At 50.2% G+C, this 19109-nt stretch overlaps 9 protein-coding genes across 9 annotated transcripts; 2 read left to right on the top strand and 7 right to left on the bottom strand.

Annotated features, from left to right (window-relative positions):
• Positions 1 to 2: 2 nt before the first annotated feature.
• On the top strand, positions 3 to 1294 carry TRUGW13939_03278 (uncharacterized protein; the record flags this gene model as incomplete). Its single annotated transcript, XM_035486463.1, has 5 exons — positions 3 to 213; positions 275 to 369; positions 429 to 870; positions 929 to 1032; positions 1091 to 1294. The coding sequence occupies 5 exons, from the start codon at positions 3 to 5 to the stop codon at positions 1292 to 1294; spliced, it is 1056 nt and encodes a 351-aa protein (XP_035342356.1).
• An 88-nt stretch (positions 1295 to 1382) lies between these two features.
• Positions 1383 to 4087, bottom strand: TRUGW13939_03277 (uncharacterized protein; the record flags this gene model as incomplete). Its single annotated transcript, XM_035486462.1, has 6 exons — positions 1383 to 1694; positions 1747 to 1838; positions 1891 to 2352; positions 2406 to 3537; positions 3607 to 3755; positions 3820 to 4087. 6 exons carry the CDS (start codon positions 4085 to 4087, stop codon positions 1383 to 1385), a joined length of 2415 nt encoding a protein of 804 aa, XP_035342355.1.
• On the top strand, positions 3872 to 4238 carry TRUGW13939_03276 (uncharacterized protein; the record flags this gene model as incomplete). The annotated part of the gene is made up of 2 exons (XM_035486461.1): positions 3872 to 4081; positions 4131 to 4238. 2 exons carry the CDS (start codon positions 3872 to 3874, stop codon positions 4236 to 4238), a joined length of 318 nt encoding a protein of 105 aa, XP_035342354.1.
• A 431-nt stretch (positions 4239 to 4669) lies between these two features.
• On the bottom strand, positions 4670 to 5590 carry TRUGW13939_03275 (uncharacterized protein; the record flags this gene model as incomplete). Its single annotated transcript, XM_035486460.1, has 1 exon — positions 4670 to 5590. One exon carries the CDS (start codon positions 5588 to 5590, stop codon positions 4670 to 4672), a length of 921 nt encoding a protein of 306 aa, XP_035342353.1.
• Positions 5591 to 5852: 262 nt separating this feature from the next.
• On the bottom strand, positions 5853 to 10572 carry TRUGW13939_03274 (uncharacterized protein; the record flags this gene model as incomplete). The annotated part of the gene is made up of 3 exons (XM_035486459.1): positions 5853 to 8684; positions 8735 to 8803; positions 9151 to 10572. The coding sequence occupies 3 exons, from the start codon at positions 10570 to 10572 to the stop codon at positions 5853 to 5855; spliced, it is 4323 nt and encodes a 1440-aa protein (XP_035342352.1).
• Positions 10573 to 11145: 573 nt separating this feature from the next.
• On the bottom strand, positions 11146 to 11702 carry TRUGW13939_03273 (uncharacterized protein; the record flags this gene model as incomplete). Its single annotated transcript, XM_035486458.1, has 3 exons — positions 11146 to 11346; positions 11421 to 11512; positions 11591 to 11702. 3 exons carry the CDS (start codon positions 11700 to 11702, stop codon positions 11146 to 11148), a joined length of 405 nt encoding a protein of 134 aa, XP_035342351.1.
• Positions 11703 to 12801: 1099 nt separating this feature from the next.
• On the bottom strand, positions 12802 to 14822 carry TRUGW13939_03272 (uncharacterized protein; the record flags this gene model as incomplete). The annotated part of the gene is made up of 2 exons (XM_035486457.1): positions 12802 to 12945; positions 13017 to 14822. 2 exons carry the CDS (start codon positions 14820 to 14822, stop codon positions 12802 to 12804), a joined length of 1950 nt encoding a protein of 649 aa, XP_035342350.1.
• A 598-nt stretch (positions 14823 to 15420) lies between these two features.
• TRUGW13939_03271 (uncharacterized protein) lies at positions 15421 to 15879 on the bottom strand (the record flags this gene model as incomplete). Its single annotated transcript, XM_035486456.1, has 1 exon — positions 15421 to 15879. One exon carries the CDS (start codon positions 15877 to 15879, stop codon positions 15421 to 15423), a length of 459 nt encoding a protein of 152 aa, XP_035342349.1.
• Positions 15880 to 17005: 1126 nt separating this feature from the next.
• On the bottom strand, positions 17006 to 18904 carry TRUGW13939_03270 (uncharacterized protein; the record flags this gene model as incomplete). The annotated part of the gene is made up of 2 exons (XM_035486455.1): positions 17006 to 18692; positions 18756 to 18904. 2 exons carry the CDS (start codon positions 18902 to 18904, stop codon positions 17006 to 17008), a joined length of 1836 nt encoding a protein of 611 aa, XP_035342348.1.
• Positions 18905 to 19109: the final 205 nt, after the last annotated feature.

The raw sequence follows: 19109 nt of genomic DNA, 5'->3' as shown, positions 1-19109 counted from the left end.
AAATGCACCCGACAGAAAGCCCCAACATCCGAGGCGGCCATGATCAGGCCCGGCCATCGATCAAAACACCCCTGGCATATTCCGGCTCACTGGACAGCTTTAATCATAAAGATCTAACTCCAGTGATTGGCCGTGAATACACAGGCTTACAGATTGCGCAAGTTCTGGATGCTAAAGACCGAGATCGCTTGATCAAGGACATTGCCATTACAGGTATGCACATATGGATCGTGTATGTTATGTAAAAGGTAGCTGACTGCATGTGAGTTGCTAGTCTCGCAGCGAGGCGTGGTCTTTTTCCGCGACCAAGATGTAACACATCTCCAAATGAAAGACTTTTGCGAAAGACTTTCCATTCTAGCCGGATGCGTAAGTTAGCCACATACAACCCAGACATAGTCGCAAAAAAACTGAAAAGAAAAATACAGCCCAGCAGCTCTTCCCTCCACATCCACCCCCTGACCGAAGAAGGCAGCGAGCTCGGCGACCAGATCAGCGTAATCAGCAGCGTAAAGCAAAAAAAGGGCGGCGGCCTTACACACCAGCTCAGCGACACGAGTCGCTTTGCCTCGGTGGGGTGGCATGCAGACATCACCTTTGAAAAGGTTCCCTCGGACTACGCTATGCTCAAGATCCATACTCTTCCCGAAACAGGGGGGGATACGCTGTGGGCGTCTGGGTATGAGATTTATGATCGGTTGTCTCCGCCCATGGCTGTGTTTCTAGAGGGACTTACGGCAACGCATGATGCGAGTTTTTTTCATGATGAAGCTGTGAGGTTGGGAACCCCGTTGAGAGAAATCATTCGAGGGTCTCCATTGAATCACGGGTCGTCGTTGAATGCGGTGCATCCTGTTATTCGCACGAACCGTGAGATTTTCCAACCTCAAATTATTGAGTCATGTACTGATGAACTGGAAAACAACAGCTGTAACCGGATGGAAGTCAGTGTTTGTCAACAAGGGCTTCACAAAACGCATCAACGGTATCACCAAAGACGAGTCCGATGTACTCTTGAACTATCTTTTCAACGTAAGCCACCCCTTCTGCTTGAACATAATGAACAAAAAAAAAACCTGAATACTCGCAGCTTGTCACGCAAAACCACGACGCCCAGGTGCGGTTCAGATGGAACAAAAACGACCTGGCTATATGGGACAACCGGTCCAACTGGCATTGCGCAACGTATGACTATGACGAGACCAGGGTGGGCGATCGAGTGTGCAGTCTTGGGGAAGCGCCGTATCTGGACTTGGATTCCAAGTCTAGGAGAGAGTGGTTGAGTTTAGCTTAAATTGCGGAGTATATTTTTTTGTCATTTTGAAAGGAATTGATTATATCATTAAAATGTGCATACTTCAGTAGTAGTCTATTATACAAAATCATCGATAATTTCGACGACCACCACCCGATGCAAAACCTGGAGGAACTTTGATACCAGGATTCATTGGATGACCACTGCCCGTATGACTGGTTTTCTTCTCGGTCAACCAGCTCCATACCTCCAGCATACCGGCACGATTGGCAGGCAGCATGCTGTATTGCATACTATACAGATTGCGGCGATGAATCGGGGGCACGAATTTACCAGAGACTAGACACAGGATGACGCTCGGAGAGAGGTAGTGTCTTCGCAGCCGATGGCCAAGTTGGAAGTATTGGTCGAACATGGCGCGTAGTGAGAGGGGAATAGACTGTCATGGTTGTTAACACTTGTTCTTGTGGATAGGGTGAATGATGACATACATCCATGTATATATAAGAGATGGATTCTATTTCCCCTTTGTCTTTCGACGAAGACTTGATGACTTCCTCCCGCAGCTTGAAGTGAATGCCACCTGTGGAAATGAATTAGCGAATGTTCCTTCTTTTCAACTGTTTAGAAAATACCTGGCAAGCGCCTCGAGTCTTTAACCCGCAGCATCAACGCAAACAGCGGGAAATGATTCAAAAAAGCCAGCCACGTGTCAAGAGCTGCCTTGAGCGAGATAATCAACATCCGCGCAGATGCGAATGCAAGATAAAAGACAATGACAGTGGGCAGTAAGAAAAAAAGCACGGTGAAAAGAATCGTGCCCAAGAGAAGCTGATCGAGGTCATAGTCGCACGAGTCAATTCGGTTCCGCAGCACGTTTCTTTTTTTCCCACGGAATAAATGGAAAAGCGACATGATAATGCTCAGTTGCCAGTTGAAGATGCGCGCGGATGCAATGTAAAAGGAGTAGATGTGTATCGTGACGATGGAGAGCAGATCAGAAAACAAGGCGATTGGCATGCTAGCTCCGGCAAAACTCGAGCATCCTATGATGTATATTAAGCTGGGTAGGTATGGTTGTAGATTGGCAATACATGCTGCTCTGTATTAGCAAGAAAAGAAAGAGAAACTTTTTTTTGTGGAATCTCACCAGCCCAGTGTTCAATAACCCAGAGGAACAGGTCTCCGAGAAAATCTGCCAGCTCATTGTTCAGTTTCAGCCCAGCTGGCCAACCCATCAGCCAAGAAATTGTTTGTCGTAATCCCTCGACCGTCCAGTCAGTGATGATATAGTCTATCTGGCTAGCCACCCATTGCGCATTATCGATAATGTATGATCCCAATGCAATGCCGATGATGACGTCGTTTGCAACTAGCCACAGAGAGTTATAAAAGCGAATATAGTCCGGATGACTGGTCGTGACACTCTCCCAGTTATCCTTTCGTTGGCGAAGCTTGACGTATTGCATTGGCCAGTAGCAAAACTGCTGTAATCGAATGTCCACCTGTTGTGCGCTGGCAGATATGTCCTTGAGAGCAGCCGCATCAGGACGAGCGCGCCACTCAAGAATACGCAGCACTATTTCAGCCACTGCTCGATGACACACCAGACCAATAACAAAGAACCTGGTCACAACAGGCCAAAGCCACTGCCAAAGGACGTAGGCAAGCCCCAGCACAAAAAAATCCCACAGCGTTGTTGCCGACTCGACGACCCGTTCGCTCACGCTCATGCTTCTCTTGGGACGCGTGCCAATCAACTTGCTATTCTTCTCAATCAGTTCCCCGACTTCGAAAGCACAGTTGACCTGATTGAGAATCGTCGGAAGAGCCAATTCTTTCTGCGATGGGACGTGTCTAACCACGGTATGCCATTTCAACTTTTCAACCAACTGTTTAGAACGAACTTTGTCGACCTCCTCGCCCGAGTCCATCCCCACAAGAGGACGACCCTTTTTATCGCTGGTCTCTTTATCGGCGAGAGCGAGCGAAATCGGCTCTGAAGACATGTATTGCATGCGTCTTGGATGAGGCCGATTGAACATGATGACTTGCACGGAAACGTTTGCCTCTGGAGGACAATAGATTTGCGGGATTTTATGCGATTGACTCGTCTCTACCGACAAATGGGACGCATTGAATGCGCTTGGCGATTCGGAAGGGTTGGTCGAGCCCAGGACATGCATTGCAGACTTTCCGCATAGCAAGAACAGCTGGGCCATTGGGTGTGGACAGTTGCGAAACAGGATGCCGGTTCGCAGGGCATTTTCGACGTTTTTGGACTTGAGACTCTATCAGCTTGATGCCACTTCACTTCATTTTACTTCTTCCATACTTCCAATTATACGTACCTCGACATGTTCCAGCACCGTGATGACAAAAAGATCATGATCCGAATTCCGCCAGCCCACAATCACGCCCGGCGACGACGAGCGAGGCAGGTCATTTGGCCAGAATACGCGCAGCAGTCCATCGCCGACATGCATATTGACATGCTTCTCTTTCTATCTTTGTGTGTGTGTGTGTGTGTGTGTGTGTGTGCGCGCGCGCGTCTCAAAACGAACCCCTCCGACGCAGCTCTTCCCTCGCAGAAATCCCCTGCTGCACAACACGCGGATGCAGATTAAACTCCTTGGACGCCAGGTAATTCAGCGGCACAAACAGGCCAAAGAAAAACACAGACAGCAACAAAAAGCCCTTGGCCGTGCGACCGACAACGCCGTGATTCCACGCGAATACGGCCAGTTCGTACAGCCGGGTGACCAGGTCCCACCGCGCGGTGATGTAGCCCGCTACGAAGATGCCGAGGGTGAGGATGGAAAAGGGGTGCATGAATAATGGATCTTTGTTTTGTTGTCGTCCGGTTTTGATATAGTGGTTTCGAGTTTCGGCTTTCGAGGTTTTGAGGTTTCAAGATGAGCGCATAGCTTGGATTGGCGTTGGCTACACAAGCATTTCGGATGAAATCATTATCGAGTCGTAAATCGGAGCGTTTTCTCAAGCGAGGGTAGTTGTGCAAAAAGACCGCCTCTTGCGCAAAAACTTAAACGAGAAACAATTATTGAAAAAGAAATTGTCCACGAAAAAGAGAAGAGAAGAAGAGATGATTGAGAAGGTCGAGAAGCCGAGCGCATCTCCGCGTCCCTGAATGACTTGGCACGTGATTTCAGATCGCCAGGATGCCAAATGCGGAATGCTGATTGGTCTATTCCGAAGTATATTCCATCAACAGTCAGCAATAAGTTATAACTTGTCAATAGCATAGCTGCATACAAGTCAGCGGCTCTGGATAATGGGCATGAAAAATATATCAATAATAATTCTGATGGAAATACCTTTTAAGTTGTCTTTAGCATCAGTATCTCTCATGTGGACCAAACAGAATTTCCATGTCTTCTTTTATTATCCCATACTCTAGTTCCAGTACTCCATTCCTTTATTATAAACATCCATAGGTAGATCATATAGAGTCAGCCCCAACTCCTCGTAACACTCGCAAATCCCCTCCCAGACAATCTCATCTGGACTCTTGACCCAATTAGGATCCTCTGGCCCATCAGGATCAGTACACGAGCCACCCTCACTCGTCACAATCACAAGATCAGTCTCGAAAAGCATCTTCGCCCAATCCGCATTTACCCTGTCGCTATCCATAGAGGTAGACAGGCTTATGAATTGCGAATGTGCATTCACGGGCGGCGAATCGCCGCCGCCGCCCCCAAAACTGATAGATATCAACGAGCCGTTCCACATAAACCGTCCCAAATTGACCATCGTTTCGAAAAGCGTCGCCATTCGAAGCCCACCTTCCTGGTGCGCGGCTTTCTCTTGCGTCCAGGACATACCGAGCATCCCACTGGCAGAGGAGAATGATCCGATTGTGTAGATCGGGGGTTGTGTGGTTAACATGCGGCGCCAGCTTGCTTCGGGACGAAAGTACATTTTTTGTTTGGTCGGGTCTTTGGCGAAAGCGAGGGATGTCAGATTAGTGTATTCGATGGGGTTTCCTTTTAATGTTGTTCCATCGTTCCTACTTCTAGTAGTAGTACCCACAATGCGCGGCGAAGGGAAGAATGAGGGGAATGTTTCTGCTAGCAGTGGGTTGTAAACTCGAGGCCATGTTGTTGTTTTTGTTGTGTCAACTGTCATATTACCATCGACTGGTAAGAAGAACAAGGCTTGCTGTAGCGAGCGCGACTCGTGGATGAGATCTGCCCACATTCGACATACGCGTTGCGCGGCGATCAACGTGCGCATGTCCATCTCGTGTAGGATTGATGTCACAATCTCGGGGATTGCGAGGGCCCGAGTCTGGGCTTTCCTGTACGGCTGCATTTTTGGGTTTTATGGAAGAAGAAGAAGAAGTTGTTTAACTTTTGAAGAGAGATAGATAAAGCAGGCACCGGTGGTTGTTATATCTAGCGGGCCCCGGTTCAGGCTAGACGCCCTAGTTCAGGCAACAGTTGAACTCAGTAGATTACGGGCTCGACCGATATACTACACATTAGAAATAAACAACTCCTCCAGACATAAATTACCCAAACCCAGATGAACACCCCGAATATAAAAACATCAAAAACCGAAAATGTAGATTGCATTACAGCGTTTTAATACCCTGAAACACCTTGTTTGTCTGCAACCCTGCATCTGCCGCAACCAAGTCTCGCATCACTTTACGCTTCTCCTCTGCAGTCATGCTCTCCTTGCCCGGCCCCTCGATTTCTGCTTTCCATTTGAGTAGCATCGACTTGAGCAGAGCGCTGCCCTCTTCAACTTCCTCTTGCGAGTACGCATCGAGGGCTGCAGAATTCTGGTTTTGCTGCTGCTGCTGAGGCTCTGCAGTCGCCGACGTAAAGTCTTCGAGTTCTTCTGCCTTTTGCCTGGCCATGTTGACAACTTTCTCGGGAAACCGGACTAGTTCTGCAACATGAATGCCAAAGGACTGGTCACAGACACCCGGTTCGACACGATACAGAAGCGTGACTTCGCGTTTCTTCTTGCCTTCTTGCTGTTCTTTATCGTCGCCAATGAATGCCACTACATGCAAGTTCTGCACTGATTTGGGATACCGATCAGCTAGAGCCGTGAGCTCATGGAAATGCGTGGCAAACAGTCCAAAGCATCCAATCTCCGTGATGATGTGCTCGGAGATAGCCCAGGCAAGACCAAACCCGTCATAGGTGCTGGTTCCACGACCAAGCTCGTCGATGATAATCAGGGACTCGGACGTAGCTGATTTCAAAATATTCGACGTCTCCAGCATCTCCGCCATAAAAGTAGAGACGCCCTTGAGCTGGGAATCGCTGGCCCCGACACGAGCTAGGATGCAGTCGAAAATGGTCAGCTCAGCCTCTGTGCAGGGCACAAAACAGCCGATCTGGGCCATGAGGGCGATGACTCCGATTTGTCGAATATATGTGGATTTACCGCCCATGTTGGGCCCGGTGATGATGAGGAAAGAAGACTCGTCGCGCACGAGGGAGACATCGTTGGTGATGAAGGAAATGTCGTCTTGCATTTCCATGCATGGATGTCGCGCCTCTTTTAGTACCGTATTGCCTGTTCCGCGAGGATGCATCTGAGGACGAGTATACGCTGTTGGTGCATGGACCGAGACATGTGCAAAGCTGACAATCACATCCAAGTGCGCCAGTGTACCGGCAAGCTGCTCCAGGATCGGACAGTAGGAAGCGGCCACATTGACAACCTCTTGAACAAGACCCGACTGAGTTCGGTTATAATTAGTGGAAAGTTGATCATGCTCCCTCCTGAGTTCTTGCATTGTCTTCGTCGTGAAATAAACCCCGTTCTTTTGCGTCGAGCATTCCTGGTACTCGCGTTTGTTGCGAATGCAGCCTGCCTCATTGCGCGTTAATCGAAAGCACCACCCGTGAACCCGATGGTTTTCAAGGAACAGCTTCTTTTCCATATCCTGGTTCAAATCGCGAGCCACGCGTCGATGTTCCACGTCCATGTCATACCTAAGCTTGTCCAGCTTTTTCCGAATGACACGCAGACTCTCGTCAAATTCGGGCTTGATGATGAACTCGTGGTTGTCGAGCGCGTCAAGGTCAACTGTCGTTTCAACCATTTCCTCCAGTTTCGAGAGACTGTCGGAAAACCCGCGAAGCTTTGATGTATACTGTGCGTCTAATGGGGTCTGGTATTGCTCGTCCATGACATTCTCAAAGCTTCGAATGAAGCCTGGGAGGCGGATGGCAACCTGGTAAACTCGGACAACATCTTCCAAATTGGCCTGGTTCCGCTGGAACCGCTTTGCCAGTCTGTATAAATCGGGGATGGCCCGCATATGCTCTTCCTGCATAGTTTGGCGAAGCTCGGTGTCGTTGACAAATGCTTCGACAAGTTGTTGTCTCTTTTCAATCTCGGCAAGATCCATGAGCGGCTGCTTGAGCCACTGGGCGAGCAGCCGACTGCCCACGGGAGTCTTGCAGTGATTCAGCAGACCATACAGACTCATATTCTTCGCTCCGTCGCGTGGACCCGGCATGAGGTTGAGGGCGCGCAGAGCAGAAGCGTCGAGCTTCATATACTGAGACAGGTCGTGCTGGTAGAGCTGATACTGGCCAAAATTGGTCGAGTCCGACATGACGCCCAAGTATTTGATGAGCGATGCAGCTGCACCCATGGCCAGCTTGAGTTCGGTTTGAGGGAGGGTGGCCGCGGAGCGCTCCTCACGCAGTAGTCTGACCAGGTCCTGTTCGATATCTCTGGTGCCAAAATCAGCAACGGGACGCTCCGTGATGGCGATTCCACAGGTATCAGCAATGGCTTTTAGTTTTGCCAGTTCTGCATCCTTTTTGGAGCTATCCAGCTGAACAACACACTCCTTGACTCCGAGCTGAATGACAAGCGACTCGAAATTCGAGTAAACATCGTTGTCAAGGAACTCGCTGACACCAAGCTCTCTAACACTGGCATCCGCAAAACACACCCCAACATTCTTCGCCTCGGCGGATTTCGCTGTAACCTTGACCGCGAGAATAATAGGCGCCGAGTCCATAGCCGTGCCGGCAGTACCACCGCCAAGCTCTTCCTCAACATCCTGCAAATTCCCCGGACTAGCCTGTTTCCCACGTTTCCACTGACCCCTTCCAGAATCTGCAGACACCCAAATCTCCACACGCTTATTCAGACGAAACAGAGCCTCGCGAAGGAAATTCCGAAACACTGTCACGCTGAGCGTGACAGACGGCAGACCACCAGAGTCGCTACGGCCAAGGGTCCGCAACACCGAGGTAGTTTTGTAAACTGTGCGCGCAATAAATTCGGCATCGCTGCCGTGGGCTGTGTAAAAGTCGCCGCGGTCGAATACGCGTACGGTTGCTGGGTTTGCTGCTTCGGTGCCGGCGACGTCCTTGGTAGGGAGGGAGCGGAAGAAGCGAATGAAGCCGACTTCGTCGTCGACCTGTTCAATGATTAGATTTTTTTCTTCTGAATAGTGTCTATAAGTATTACCTTTAACTCTGGTCGCGAAGACATGTTGACGGTTTGGTGGTAGTGATGTTGAATGGTGAGATGCTCGATCTAGATACCATATAACTTTTGGGAGACGCGAGGCGGACGCGGTCACGTGAAAACGCGTTCGCGCGTCCGAAATAGGATAAATGACCAAACCTTGGTTTGATACTAAACCCGGAATTTTAATTGGTGAATGATTTATAAAAGACTAAAAGTTCATGGTAAATTAAATTAATATAGACGTATGGTATACAAAATCAAGTTCGCTCGCTCGATGCAACGCTAGTCGCCAATCCAAAAGACCAAAAAAAAAGAACCCCAACTCAAAACTTCAACTTGCTAACTTTGATGCCTATTTCCCTTGGCGAAACATCGTATCCCGACATCAACACCACCGTTTTAAGTTTACTGACTGTGACAATATCGATCCAGTCAGCCGCAACTTCTTTCTGCCCGAGAATGTCCAAGCAGGCAGCCACTTCTTCGGCAGCAATAGGACTGCGCAGCGAGTCTTGAACAGTCTGAATCAAGGCTTCCCACTTGAAGGGCTTCTTCTGCACAGCCGAATTTCCGTTTTTGGCCATCAAGCGCGGTGGCCGCAGCAGAGCAAGCACTCTGGCGACATCCTCTGCTCGCTGGGCAGCAGCTCGGCGAAGCATCTGTTCCTTTGTTGGGGGTGGTCCGAGTTTGGACTGTAACAGTTCCTTGCCCTTGATACGTTCGAGCAAACCTTTGCGGCGGTCAACGGTCGGGTCACGGGCGGTCTTGACTTGGCTTTCGCTTATGTTGCTGCTGGCTTTCAGCATCGCGGTCTTGACTTTGATAACGCCTCCTTTGAGGTCTTGTAGTCGCTGCTGTCCTTTTCGTAGTGCGGTGAATGGGGTGAGACACTCGTGAATCGTGGCGAGTCCCATCGCTTCCACAAAGGCCGATCCATCATCGTTTTCACCATCTTTTGATCCTCGTCGCTGCCTCCATTTATCACCAAGAAGCTTTACGAATCGCGTATGCAGCTCATTCTCATTAACAGGGCCAGCAGTGCCCGACACGCGCTCGAGACAGACTTTTCCAAGCCCGTAATTGGAAATGCGGAAGCGCAGTTGTTGAGTTTCTTCGTCATCCCATACGTGCACAATGCGTTGCACATCCTTGGCGACGACTTTTCGTTTCTTCCACAGTTTTTCTATCCTGGGTAGAAGCTCTTTTAGATCGGCGGGCGCAGTTGAGCCCTTGTGCGTGTAGTGGAGGCTAATAGTTTTCAAAAACGCAGAATGAAAGTTGACGAGCTGATCGAGCGCGGCGGGGAATATTTCTTCTTCGTCCGCTTCGCGGATGTTTTTGCATTGTGATGTGGGCTGTTGTTGTTGTTGTTGTTGTTGTTGTTGTTGTTCTGGAATTGTAAAAGTCGAGTCGACATGAACTGAACGACGTTTGCGAGAGGTGGTTCGGGATATGCTGGTGCTTCGTTTGGGAGGAGGGGGAGTCGACACGGAAAGAGAACTAAACTTGATAGTCTTGGACGGCGTATCCTGGACTGCAGACTCTTTTTCTATTTCCTGCACAGCAGGCTCATCTTCCTCTTGCTCCTGCTCCGGATCAAGTTCGTTGAGTTTCCGCTTCTTGGAAGGAGACGCAGTCAGCAGGCACGGCGTCGTCGCTGACACGGGCAGCAGCCCAGTTGTCTTTTGGAAAGTGACATTCTTCCCATCGAGAAGGAGCAACGACGAAGGAGAAGCACCGGGCTTGGTTGACCGCGTGAAGCGCTGAATGCCGGCCTGGCCCTGGAAGGAGTGCGATGCAGCCAGGCGAGACCGGGTCGAGCGTCTGGTCGACATCTTCCTTCTTTTCGTTTCTTTTTTTTTCTTCTTTTGTCTTTTCTTGCGTGCAGTGCACTCGAGAGTAAGAGCTACCGAAAAACAAAAACAGAACACCAGCGTTGCTCCTGCCTTGTGTGAATTGTTGAATTGCTGATTGTTGATTGTTTTCTCTGAAGCGGTAGAAAAAACGAGTGTTGTTAGGCCGGGTCGACTTTAACGGGGGCTGGACCACTTTACGCGTGTTGGCGCGTTGGCGCGTTGTCGCGTTGTCGCGTCGGTCCCGAAACGGCAATATCACTAATATCACAAGCGTATTGTATGATTATTATTGTCATTAGTTGAACGAAAACGTATTTCTTTCGATGGAAATGATTATTATATCAGGGACATGATTTATATTCCAGTTTTTTATTATAACAGGCTGGAATTCTCGAGTCACCACAGCAATGGTTCACGTGGCGCCAGGAATGCGACTCGATTCTCGAATTCCTACCCTAACCACCTAACCATCGAGACAAGTACAAATCAAATATATCCAAAACTCCTCAAATTCAAATTCCCATCAAAACAAAAAAAAAACATGAAAATAAACTACTTCCCCCCAAACCACCCACCAACATTCTTCTTCGCCTCGGACGCTTTATCCTCAATCTTACGATCCAGCTGATCCACACTCGTCCCCAGATTGCGTGCAGTGTCCTGCCGGACCTGGTCGATGCGGTCAATGCCCTCCTTGGCCTGGTCCTTGAGATCGTCGGTGCCTTGGCGGGCCTTGTCGCGCGCTGCTTGTACCTTGAAAAAAAAAAAATCAGTCAGATAGTTTTTTTTAGGGGGGGGGGGCAAAAGAGAAAGGAAGGGACAGGTACAGTCTCGTCAATATAGTTAGATGCCTGCTGTCCAGCATCTTTGGCGTCTTCGCCACCACGGTGTAGTTGTTTTCGTGCGCTTTTGGCGTCGGCTATCATCATCATCATCATTAGATATTAGACACCTCTCGAGGAAGTCTTGATAAGAGGATTAAAAAAAAAAAATATACCCTTGGCCCTTTTAGCAGCAGCATTCGCATCACCTCCAGAGTTGTACAGATAATAGCCACCGGCGCCAGCGATACCAAGGCCGAGGTATAGAGGGAGGCGCGATTTCGACATGATTTATAAAGTTATGATTTTGAGACGATTATTATTGTTATTTTTTTTCTTCTCTTTTCTTGTCGATGAGTAAGTATATCTTGTGAAGATGAGAAGAAAAGAAAAGGAAAAGGAAAGAGATGTTTTAAAGCTGAGGTGAAGGAAAGAGGGGGGGGGGGGGGGGGAATGTAGAACTTGGTTTGGGACTATGACGTCTTTTTTTCCCACATGCACATTCGTGATCTACTGGATGGTAGTAACTAGTTACATAGTAATACCGAGAACGCGAGCTGGTGTGATTAATATTAATTACAGTGTATATAGCTTAGCTACAAATCTATTTAACCATGAATACGATACCCTTTTTCAATTCGATCAAATCTACATCCAGACCCCAAGCTGCTTCATCTTTTTCCATCCCTCCAAAATCAGTTTTCTATTATGTGACTGCGGAAATACGTCAGTGCGCGCTCATAAGCAACCAAATGCGGAGATCCTCAAAAGCAATAGCCCTGGCTTCCCCCCTTGATTGGCGCGATGCAAAATGTGGGGGAAGTCTAAAAAGAAGTCTAAATCGGAACAGGCAACTCTATACTACTAAGGTACGGTACGACAGTAACCGTGGTATCAAATCTCCTGTCCATGAAGTCACCATTTTCAGTGCAGCAGGGCACTAAGCCATAAGCATCTATAAAAAAAAAAGAGTCTAGACCATGAATCTCTTAACTGTTCATCTCGATTCACCCCAACCCACAACTTTATGTAGTAGCTTAGCTAGTGAGAAAAGACAAAAGCAAATACGTAGTAGTACCAAGTATGTAAAGCGAAAGTAATGGTAGCCGGGTATACCCAATGCGGAAACCCATCGCGCCAAAGTAGGATGCAACATGCTAGCAGTCCCAGTACAGTCCAATACCCAATTATACATCAGTTCATCAATCGTAGCGTCGTTACAAGCAACAAAAAGAAAAGAAAAGAAAAGAATAGTCAAACAGTGGTAAATCATGTCATAAATGAAAGAGTAGAGTATGTATCAGGGGCAATCAGAATCTGTCCCGCACCCTAAAAAAAAAGGCGTCAAGTCAACGAATATCGAATATTGAATATTGAATATCAAAATCTAAAACAGCCGCGCGGCTGCTTTGCCCTCGCTCGTCGCTACAGCCACAAGTGCCTCCAGCCGGCCCATTCCAGGGGCAGCGCCGGAAGAGTGGTGGTCGAGTATGCTCGGGCGACGCTCACGTGCAGGCACAGGCGTACAGTTCTAAATTCCATTAGTTTAGGCTGCCAATTTTTTCGCAAAAAAATAAAATAAAATAAAACTGTGAAACTCACATTTACGGGCGCATCGTGAATGCTCGATTGCTCAACGTGGTCATTGCTATGCACTATGGCAGGATGGTAGTCCATCGAGATGGTCGACGGAGTGGCAACACCTTCACTACTACTAGAATCCTCTGGGGATGTGCGTGTGATATGTGAGCCTGGAGTCCCACCAGGGGCCTGGAAGCCATACCGCTTGGTATTCTGCGGAGTAGATGGTTCATGGTGCGGCAGTGCCGGTGCGTTGTGGTGTGAAGGAGGACGGTCACTGCTCGTCGGTCGAGAACCAATGCTATGAATCTCCCCAAGGGTCTGTTGGCCCCATGGAGTGGTTGCCTCCTTATGTGGTGCACCACCACCCAGATTGAGTCCCGTCAGATTGTAATGTAGATCCCATGAGATCTGGCCCCGGCGATGTCCAGGGCCAGCAATCGGAGGCTGTGGCCGCGTTATCGGCGGGCGGGCTGCAAAACCAGGGGTGAACGCAGGTGCCGGAGGTGCTCGACTCGGAGTATCGACTTGCATCGGACTAGGCTTACGAAGGGGAGGGGTTAGTGGGCGGCCTTGAACAACCTTGTCAAAGCTCTCGATTCCAGGAAGCCGAGGAGGCTGGGTGTCTGCGTTGTTGGCGCCGAATGCGGGACGTAGAGTGTTGTTGGACGACTCGTAGCTCGCTAGTCCGCTAGTCGCTGGCCGAGGGTAGTAGGTAGAAGGATGCCAGGTGCGCCGGCGCAGGTCGGCCTCTGATGCACTCATGCCCTCGTCTCGCGAGGGAGCATAGCTCGGAGTGGTCGGACTACCGTAGCCGGATGTACTGGGGGTGAAAGAAGCGTGCGATTGGGGTACCGATGTGACGTAGGGGGGAGGATACGTTGCTCCATGGAAAGCAAACGGATTTCCTCCCGCAGGGACAGATAGCCGGCGGACATGCCCTTTACCGTCCCAGAAACCTGGCTGTAAGCCGCCGCCCGAGATAGGCGAGGCGTAATGAGGGCTACCACCGCCGGCCGAAAAGGTCGGATAGCCTCCTGGCGACTGCGCGGGCACATTCCGAACCTGGCCGGGCGGTGTACTCGGCCGCTCGCCCAAAACACCCATAGGGGGATGAGGCCGGCCAGGACCATCGCCTGCCATGATCAATGGCGGGGGTCGTCGTCGAATCTCGGGAGGTTGGCTGAGGGTAGACGCAGTCGAGGTAATGCTCGAGGTCGACAGGTTTCGGCTGTGGCCTCTCGTGTGGCCGCCCTGGCTGCCCGTGGTGCCAGCACGCGCACGGCCTGGGGGACGCACTCTGTCGGTGCGGATCTGTCGCTGGAATCGTGTTCCAGTCGCGGCGAGGGAATCACCGGGAATCTCCTCGTTGACATGGACGGTTTGAGCATGCTGGCGCAGGTTATCCAGGCGAGAAAAGCGGCGGGAACAGTGGCATTGAAACGGACGCTCTCCAGTGTGTTTGCGGATATGACGGGCGAGATGTTCGCTGCGGGTGAAGCTCAACTGGCAGGGAGGAAAGTCGGTGCAGAAGAATCGCTGGCCTTTCTTTTTCTTAGATGGCGGGGCAGCATCGTCGCCGCCTTGCTCGGTATCCGACTGATCGCGGTCGCCGTCGTCTTCGGCGATAGTGGTCTCATCGCCGGTCGAGGTCGTCGAGGGCGCTCTTTGCGAGGACGAAGGGGGCTGTGGCAGCGAATCATGTGACGGGCCATTTGAGCTGCTCGCCGGAGCGTCTTGGGAGTCTGGGACGGTGGGTGTCTTGACGTCCTCCATGGCCAGATCCTTGGGGGTTGGGTTATTATTGACAGGTAAAAAGGAAGTCATGGCGCATAAAGGTAGCACCTGCAGGCGCTATTAGCAGGGGGAGGGGTTGAATAGGTTGAATAATGGCAGACGAGGTCGTGGATGAAAAGAGGGACCGACCGGTCGCGGCTGGCGGGTTTTCAGGGGGGGCGACCGGGCTAGAAGAGCGGGGTGGAAAGTCAAGATAAAGGGCCAGTCCAGGCTGGCAGTCGAGCGAAATCAGGCGCCCTGGCGATCCGATCGGGTGAGAGAGAAGAGGTCGACCTGAGGCCGGCGCATAGAGCGGGGTGGGAGAGGGAGAGGGAGAGGGAGAGGGAGAGGGACAGAGAGAGAGAGAGAGAGAGAGGAAGAGCGAGCGAGCAAGCCAGGAAGATGGATGAGGCGGCGGCGGCGGCGGCTGAAACGGACAGGGCGACGTAATGTTGTTGGTATGAAACGTAAGGAACGGAACGCCAAGGGGGGAACGGTATGGGCGATCGGGCTGGCTCAGCTGCGGCGGAACATATGGGCGAGAGCGTGGCAGGCCGCTGGGGATAAGACAAGCGTGCTTCTCTTTTATCGATAGCACAATCACTTCCGTTGGGACAAGGTCGAGGCTAGCGAGCCCGGGACTGACTGGCTAATAAATAGTCGGCAGCGGTCGAGGAACAGGGTGCGACAGTCTGTGCGATGGACGAGGATGATGGAAGACGAGCGATAGGGCTGCCGGGCGAGGGACAGGAGAGGCAGTAAAGTACAATTGGGTGGAGCCGGCGATCGAGGAGAGGGGCAGCGCAGCGTGAGCGAGGCGATGCAAAAGGGTGGTTGATGGATGGATGATGCTGATGGAGTGAGTGGATGTGGGTGGATAAACTGGTGATTGATCGAGGGAAGATGGTGGAGGAGGAGACGACGCCCGCTTATCGGAAACGACGGTTGGCGGCGAGGCGGCGGCGGCGAAACAGCGAGGGGTACGGTATCGAGTAATTCTCGCTCCCAGCATTCCGGGCTGCAACATCAGGCACGTAAACTTGCTCGCGATGGCTAAGAACCGTGGCACTGGCAAAGCACAGCGACTGCAAACGTTGGCGGGTTCCATGGTTGGCGCGGTGGATCAGGCACGAGGGCACAGTGATGATGATTCATAGACATGCTGTACTGTATTTTTTTTTTTACTGCGTATAATTACACCGCGTGGAGTGATGCAGCGGCGTGGAAAATCCGGTGCCTTGACGATCGACGGAAGCGATCGTTGATACGGCGTGACGTCAGTGCTGCGCGTGCTACTAGTAGTATACTAGAGGACTCCATCGGTATGGACTCTATGGAGTGGTAACTGTATCAATTAGCATGTATACTAGTAGAATAATTGGTTTCTGCAAACGTCAAGCTGTCTATCAGCATAGTATACAATAATATACAGCATGTATGTATTGCGTATTCTGTATCATGTATGCAGTGTTCTTATTCTCCGCACACGCTTTGGGCCCCTTGCTCCGGGCTCGTGACTTTCTTTCTGCCCGCCGGCCGCGTAGTCTTGTCTCCCCCGGCCAATTAGAGCGCATTGCCATAAACGAGGCGAGAAATCGCGTGACCATGTCTTGTATATTGGCTCTATACTAGCCATATAAGTAGTATATAGTAGATACACCGTGCCTGAGTATACCTGGCGGTACCTGCGCTGGTCCGTAGGCCTCTTATCGATAAGTCGATAAGCCCCGCCGGCACTTGCATGGCGCTAGGCCGTTTCGGGCAGGGCCAGATCCAGATCGCCGAGATCGCCGGCTTGGCGCTTGCCTACTATACGAGTTACCATACGGAGAATGTGTTATATACTTCTACTATTTTATCGTTGTTGTTGTTGTTGTTGTTGTTGTAAAACACATCTCTCACCGCTCCTCGCCAAGCCGCCGTGCCTGTTGGTGCCTGACTACCCTGTCAGCCTGCTGACCATCCCACACCTCACTTGACGGGCCTGCGCTCTTGATTGGCTGCCGCACCCGTCGCCTTGCGTGCGGCTGGCAGGCAAGGGTCGTATAGTGTGCATGTAGGTCATATTCCAGTGTGTTCCTTTCCTTGTTCTATCCAAGAAATGTCAAACCTGATACGTGTCCTGGTGTTGTGTGTGCCTGTCAGCATTGATATCGGCAATGACTCCCAAAAGAGAAATACTGCTACTTACCATTTGCACCTTGGTTTCTTATATAGAAATAAAATTAAGTAGATTAATTCCACACAGTCCCAAATACCCTCTTCATCACACTATACTCAATATAAAAAGGCGGGATAAATTTCTCCACCATGCGATCCCACGACGTTCTCCACGGTATACTATTCATGGCACGGTAAAACTCCCAATACTCTGGCCAAAATCCCGCCAGCCCCCAGTCCAGCAGCACAACAGTGCCGTCAGCCCGCACAATAATATTGCCTGGGTGTAGATCCGCGTGGGTAAACACGATCTTGTGGTTTTTCAGCTCTCGCACCGTTTGGTACAGCATGTATTCTCCATTAAAAAATGTCGATTCCATGTCGTCTTCACGATGCTCGTCAAATACTTTTGGGGGAAACCGATCTCTTAACGCTTGAATGATTCCCTCGTCAAAGCTTTCCTCTGATTCGTATGGCCCGTAGCTGTACCGCGTGTAATCACCATAGCCAGCCTCAAAGATGCCGTCGCGACACGGTGATCTATCAAGTGGGCCGATGAAATCTCCTGGGATCTCGCGCATCTGGTTCACGTAGTCTCGTAACGTCTCCAATACACGATTTTGCTCCTCTGGCGAAACACGGTCCCAGTATTGGTTGAGTGGCTCGCCCCTCTCGTAGGACATTACAATGTATCCAACCCCGTCAAGAATATATGCACTGAGAAGTTTTGGGGTAACAATAGTCGTGCGGGTAGATGCCAAGTGCAACGCTTCGGCTTCGCCCAGCCCAACCCCATGGCCGAATTTCACAACCATATCTGAATCTGCGAAACAAACACGCGCGCCCATTTTGTCAGGGCAAAGATCTTCTGCTGTGTGCAAGTCGTCAGGGTCGAGTATGATGGATGGAGGTCCAATGGTTTCTGAATAAATTAAGCGGAGTTTTGGCTGCTCTTCTGTTTCCAAGTCTTCTTTGGGGGAGGTGCAAGTGGAAGACGCTGTAGTTTCTTTGTCCGCCTCGGTTTTCTCGATCTCAGTACTTGATGCTGCTACTGCTGCTGCTGCACCACCGACTTCTGGCGTCTCGAGACTGGTGCTTTCTTCTGAATCCCTATGGAGAAAATCAGATTCTGCAAAGGATTTCCCAGTACCGCCATATCGAGGTGGAATTTGTGAGCCAAGATGCAGAGCAAGGTCCTCTGGATTCGCTAGTATTGTTGTATTCCTTAAGAGAGCTTCGTCGATATCAAGAGAGACGAGATATTCCTCACGAGGATTGATGATGTACGCCTTCCCCAGAATACTAGGATAGTGATATCGAATGAGTGTCGCCAGATCTTTGAGGGCCTTGCAGAACGTTTGCTGATAGGGCTGCTGTCCTCTCTTGGTATTTTGATTGGCATGGTGTGTCTTGAATTCAACCACGCAGGAAGCCGAATAGTCAGGTGGATCAGAACTAGCGGCTGCATGTAGAAGAAGCGTGGAGAGCTTTTCTATCACGGCAAGGCCTGGCTTCATCAACCCATAAGCCGTCCCCAGGCTTTGATGTATTGTCGTGTATGCCTTAATAGCCACCTCATCAATACTAACCCACAACACATATTGATCTTGATCTAAAGTAATGTGGCACATGTTCAGGTCTGAATGGATGGATTTGGCTTTAGCAAGCAGGTCCCTTGGCTCAGAGAAACATCGCCATTCCAGGGTATTTTCGAGTGAAGCAATTGCCCTAGGGAGCTGAAGTGCAGGGATTGCTGAATGGCTTTGGAGGAACTATTGGATAATTTAGTGCTGAATGTTGACATATGCTTGTGTTTTGGGGTACCTTTTCCAAAACATCTCCACTACCTGCCACTCCGCGTGCTTTATATCAACCCCCCAAATCTCACTATTGCGGGACTTTTTGAAGACAGAAGGAAGAGCATCCCGAAACCGACTGGCCAGAGAACTTGGTTTTTCTAATGAAACAGACATTGTCAGCGTAAACCGGTATCCGAAATGTCGATTGTAGGTCTGTCAAAGCCCTCGAATACCGTAGTCATAGTAAATCGAATCATGACTGTGTTCTTGCTTGTGGTGGTGGGGGATGGTGAAACAGCGAATCGTATCCCGAGCTTGTTCGTTGTTTAAAGCCATGTGGGGTAGGCGCTTACTAACTTTAATATTGATTTGATTGGTC

Source organism: Talaromyces rugulosus, chromosome II (assembly GCF_013368755.1).
Source record: "Talaromyces rugulosus chromosome II, complete sequence".
Classification (NCBI taxonomy): Eukaryota; Fungi; Ascomycota; class Eurotiomycetes; order Eurotiales; family Trichocomaceae; genus Talaromyces; species Talaromyces rugulosus.
Note: the sequence above shows the minus strand (reverse complement) of the source record. Positions and strands in the feature narration are given on the sequence as shown.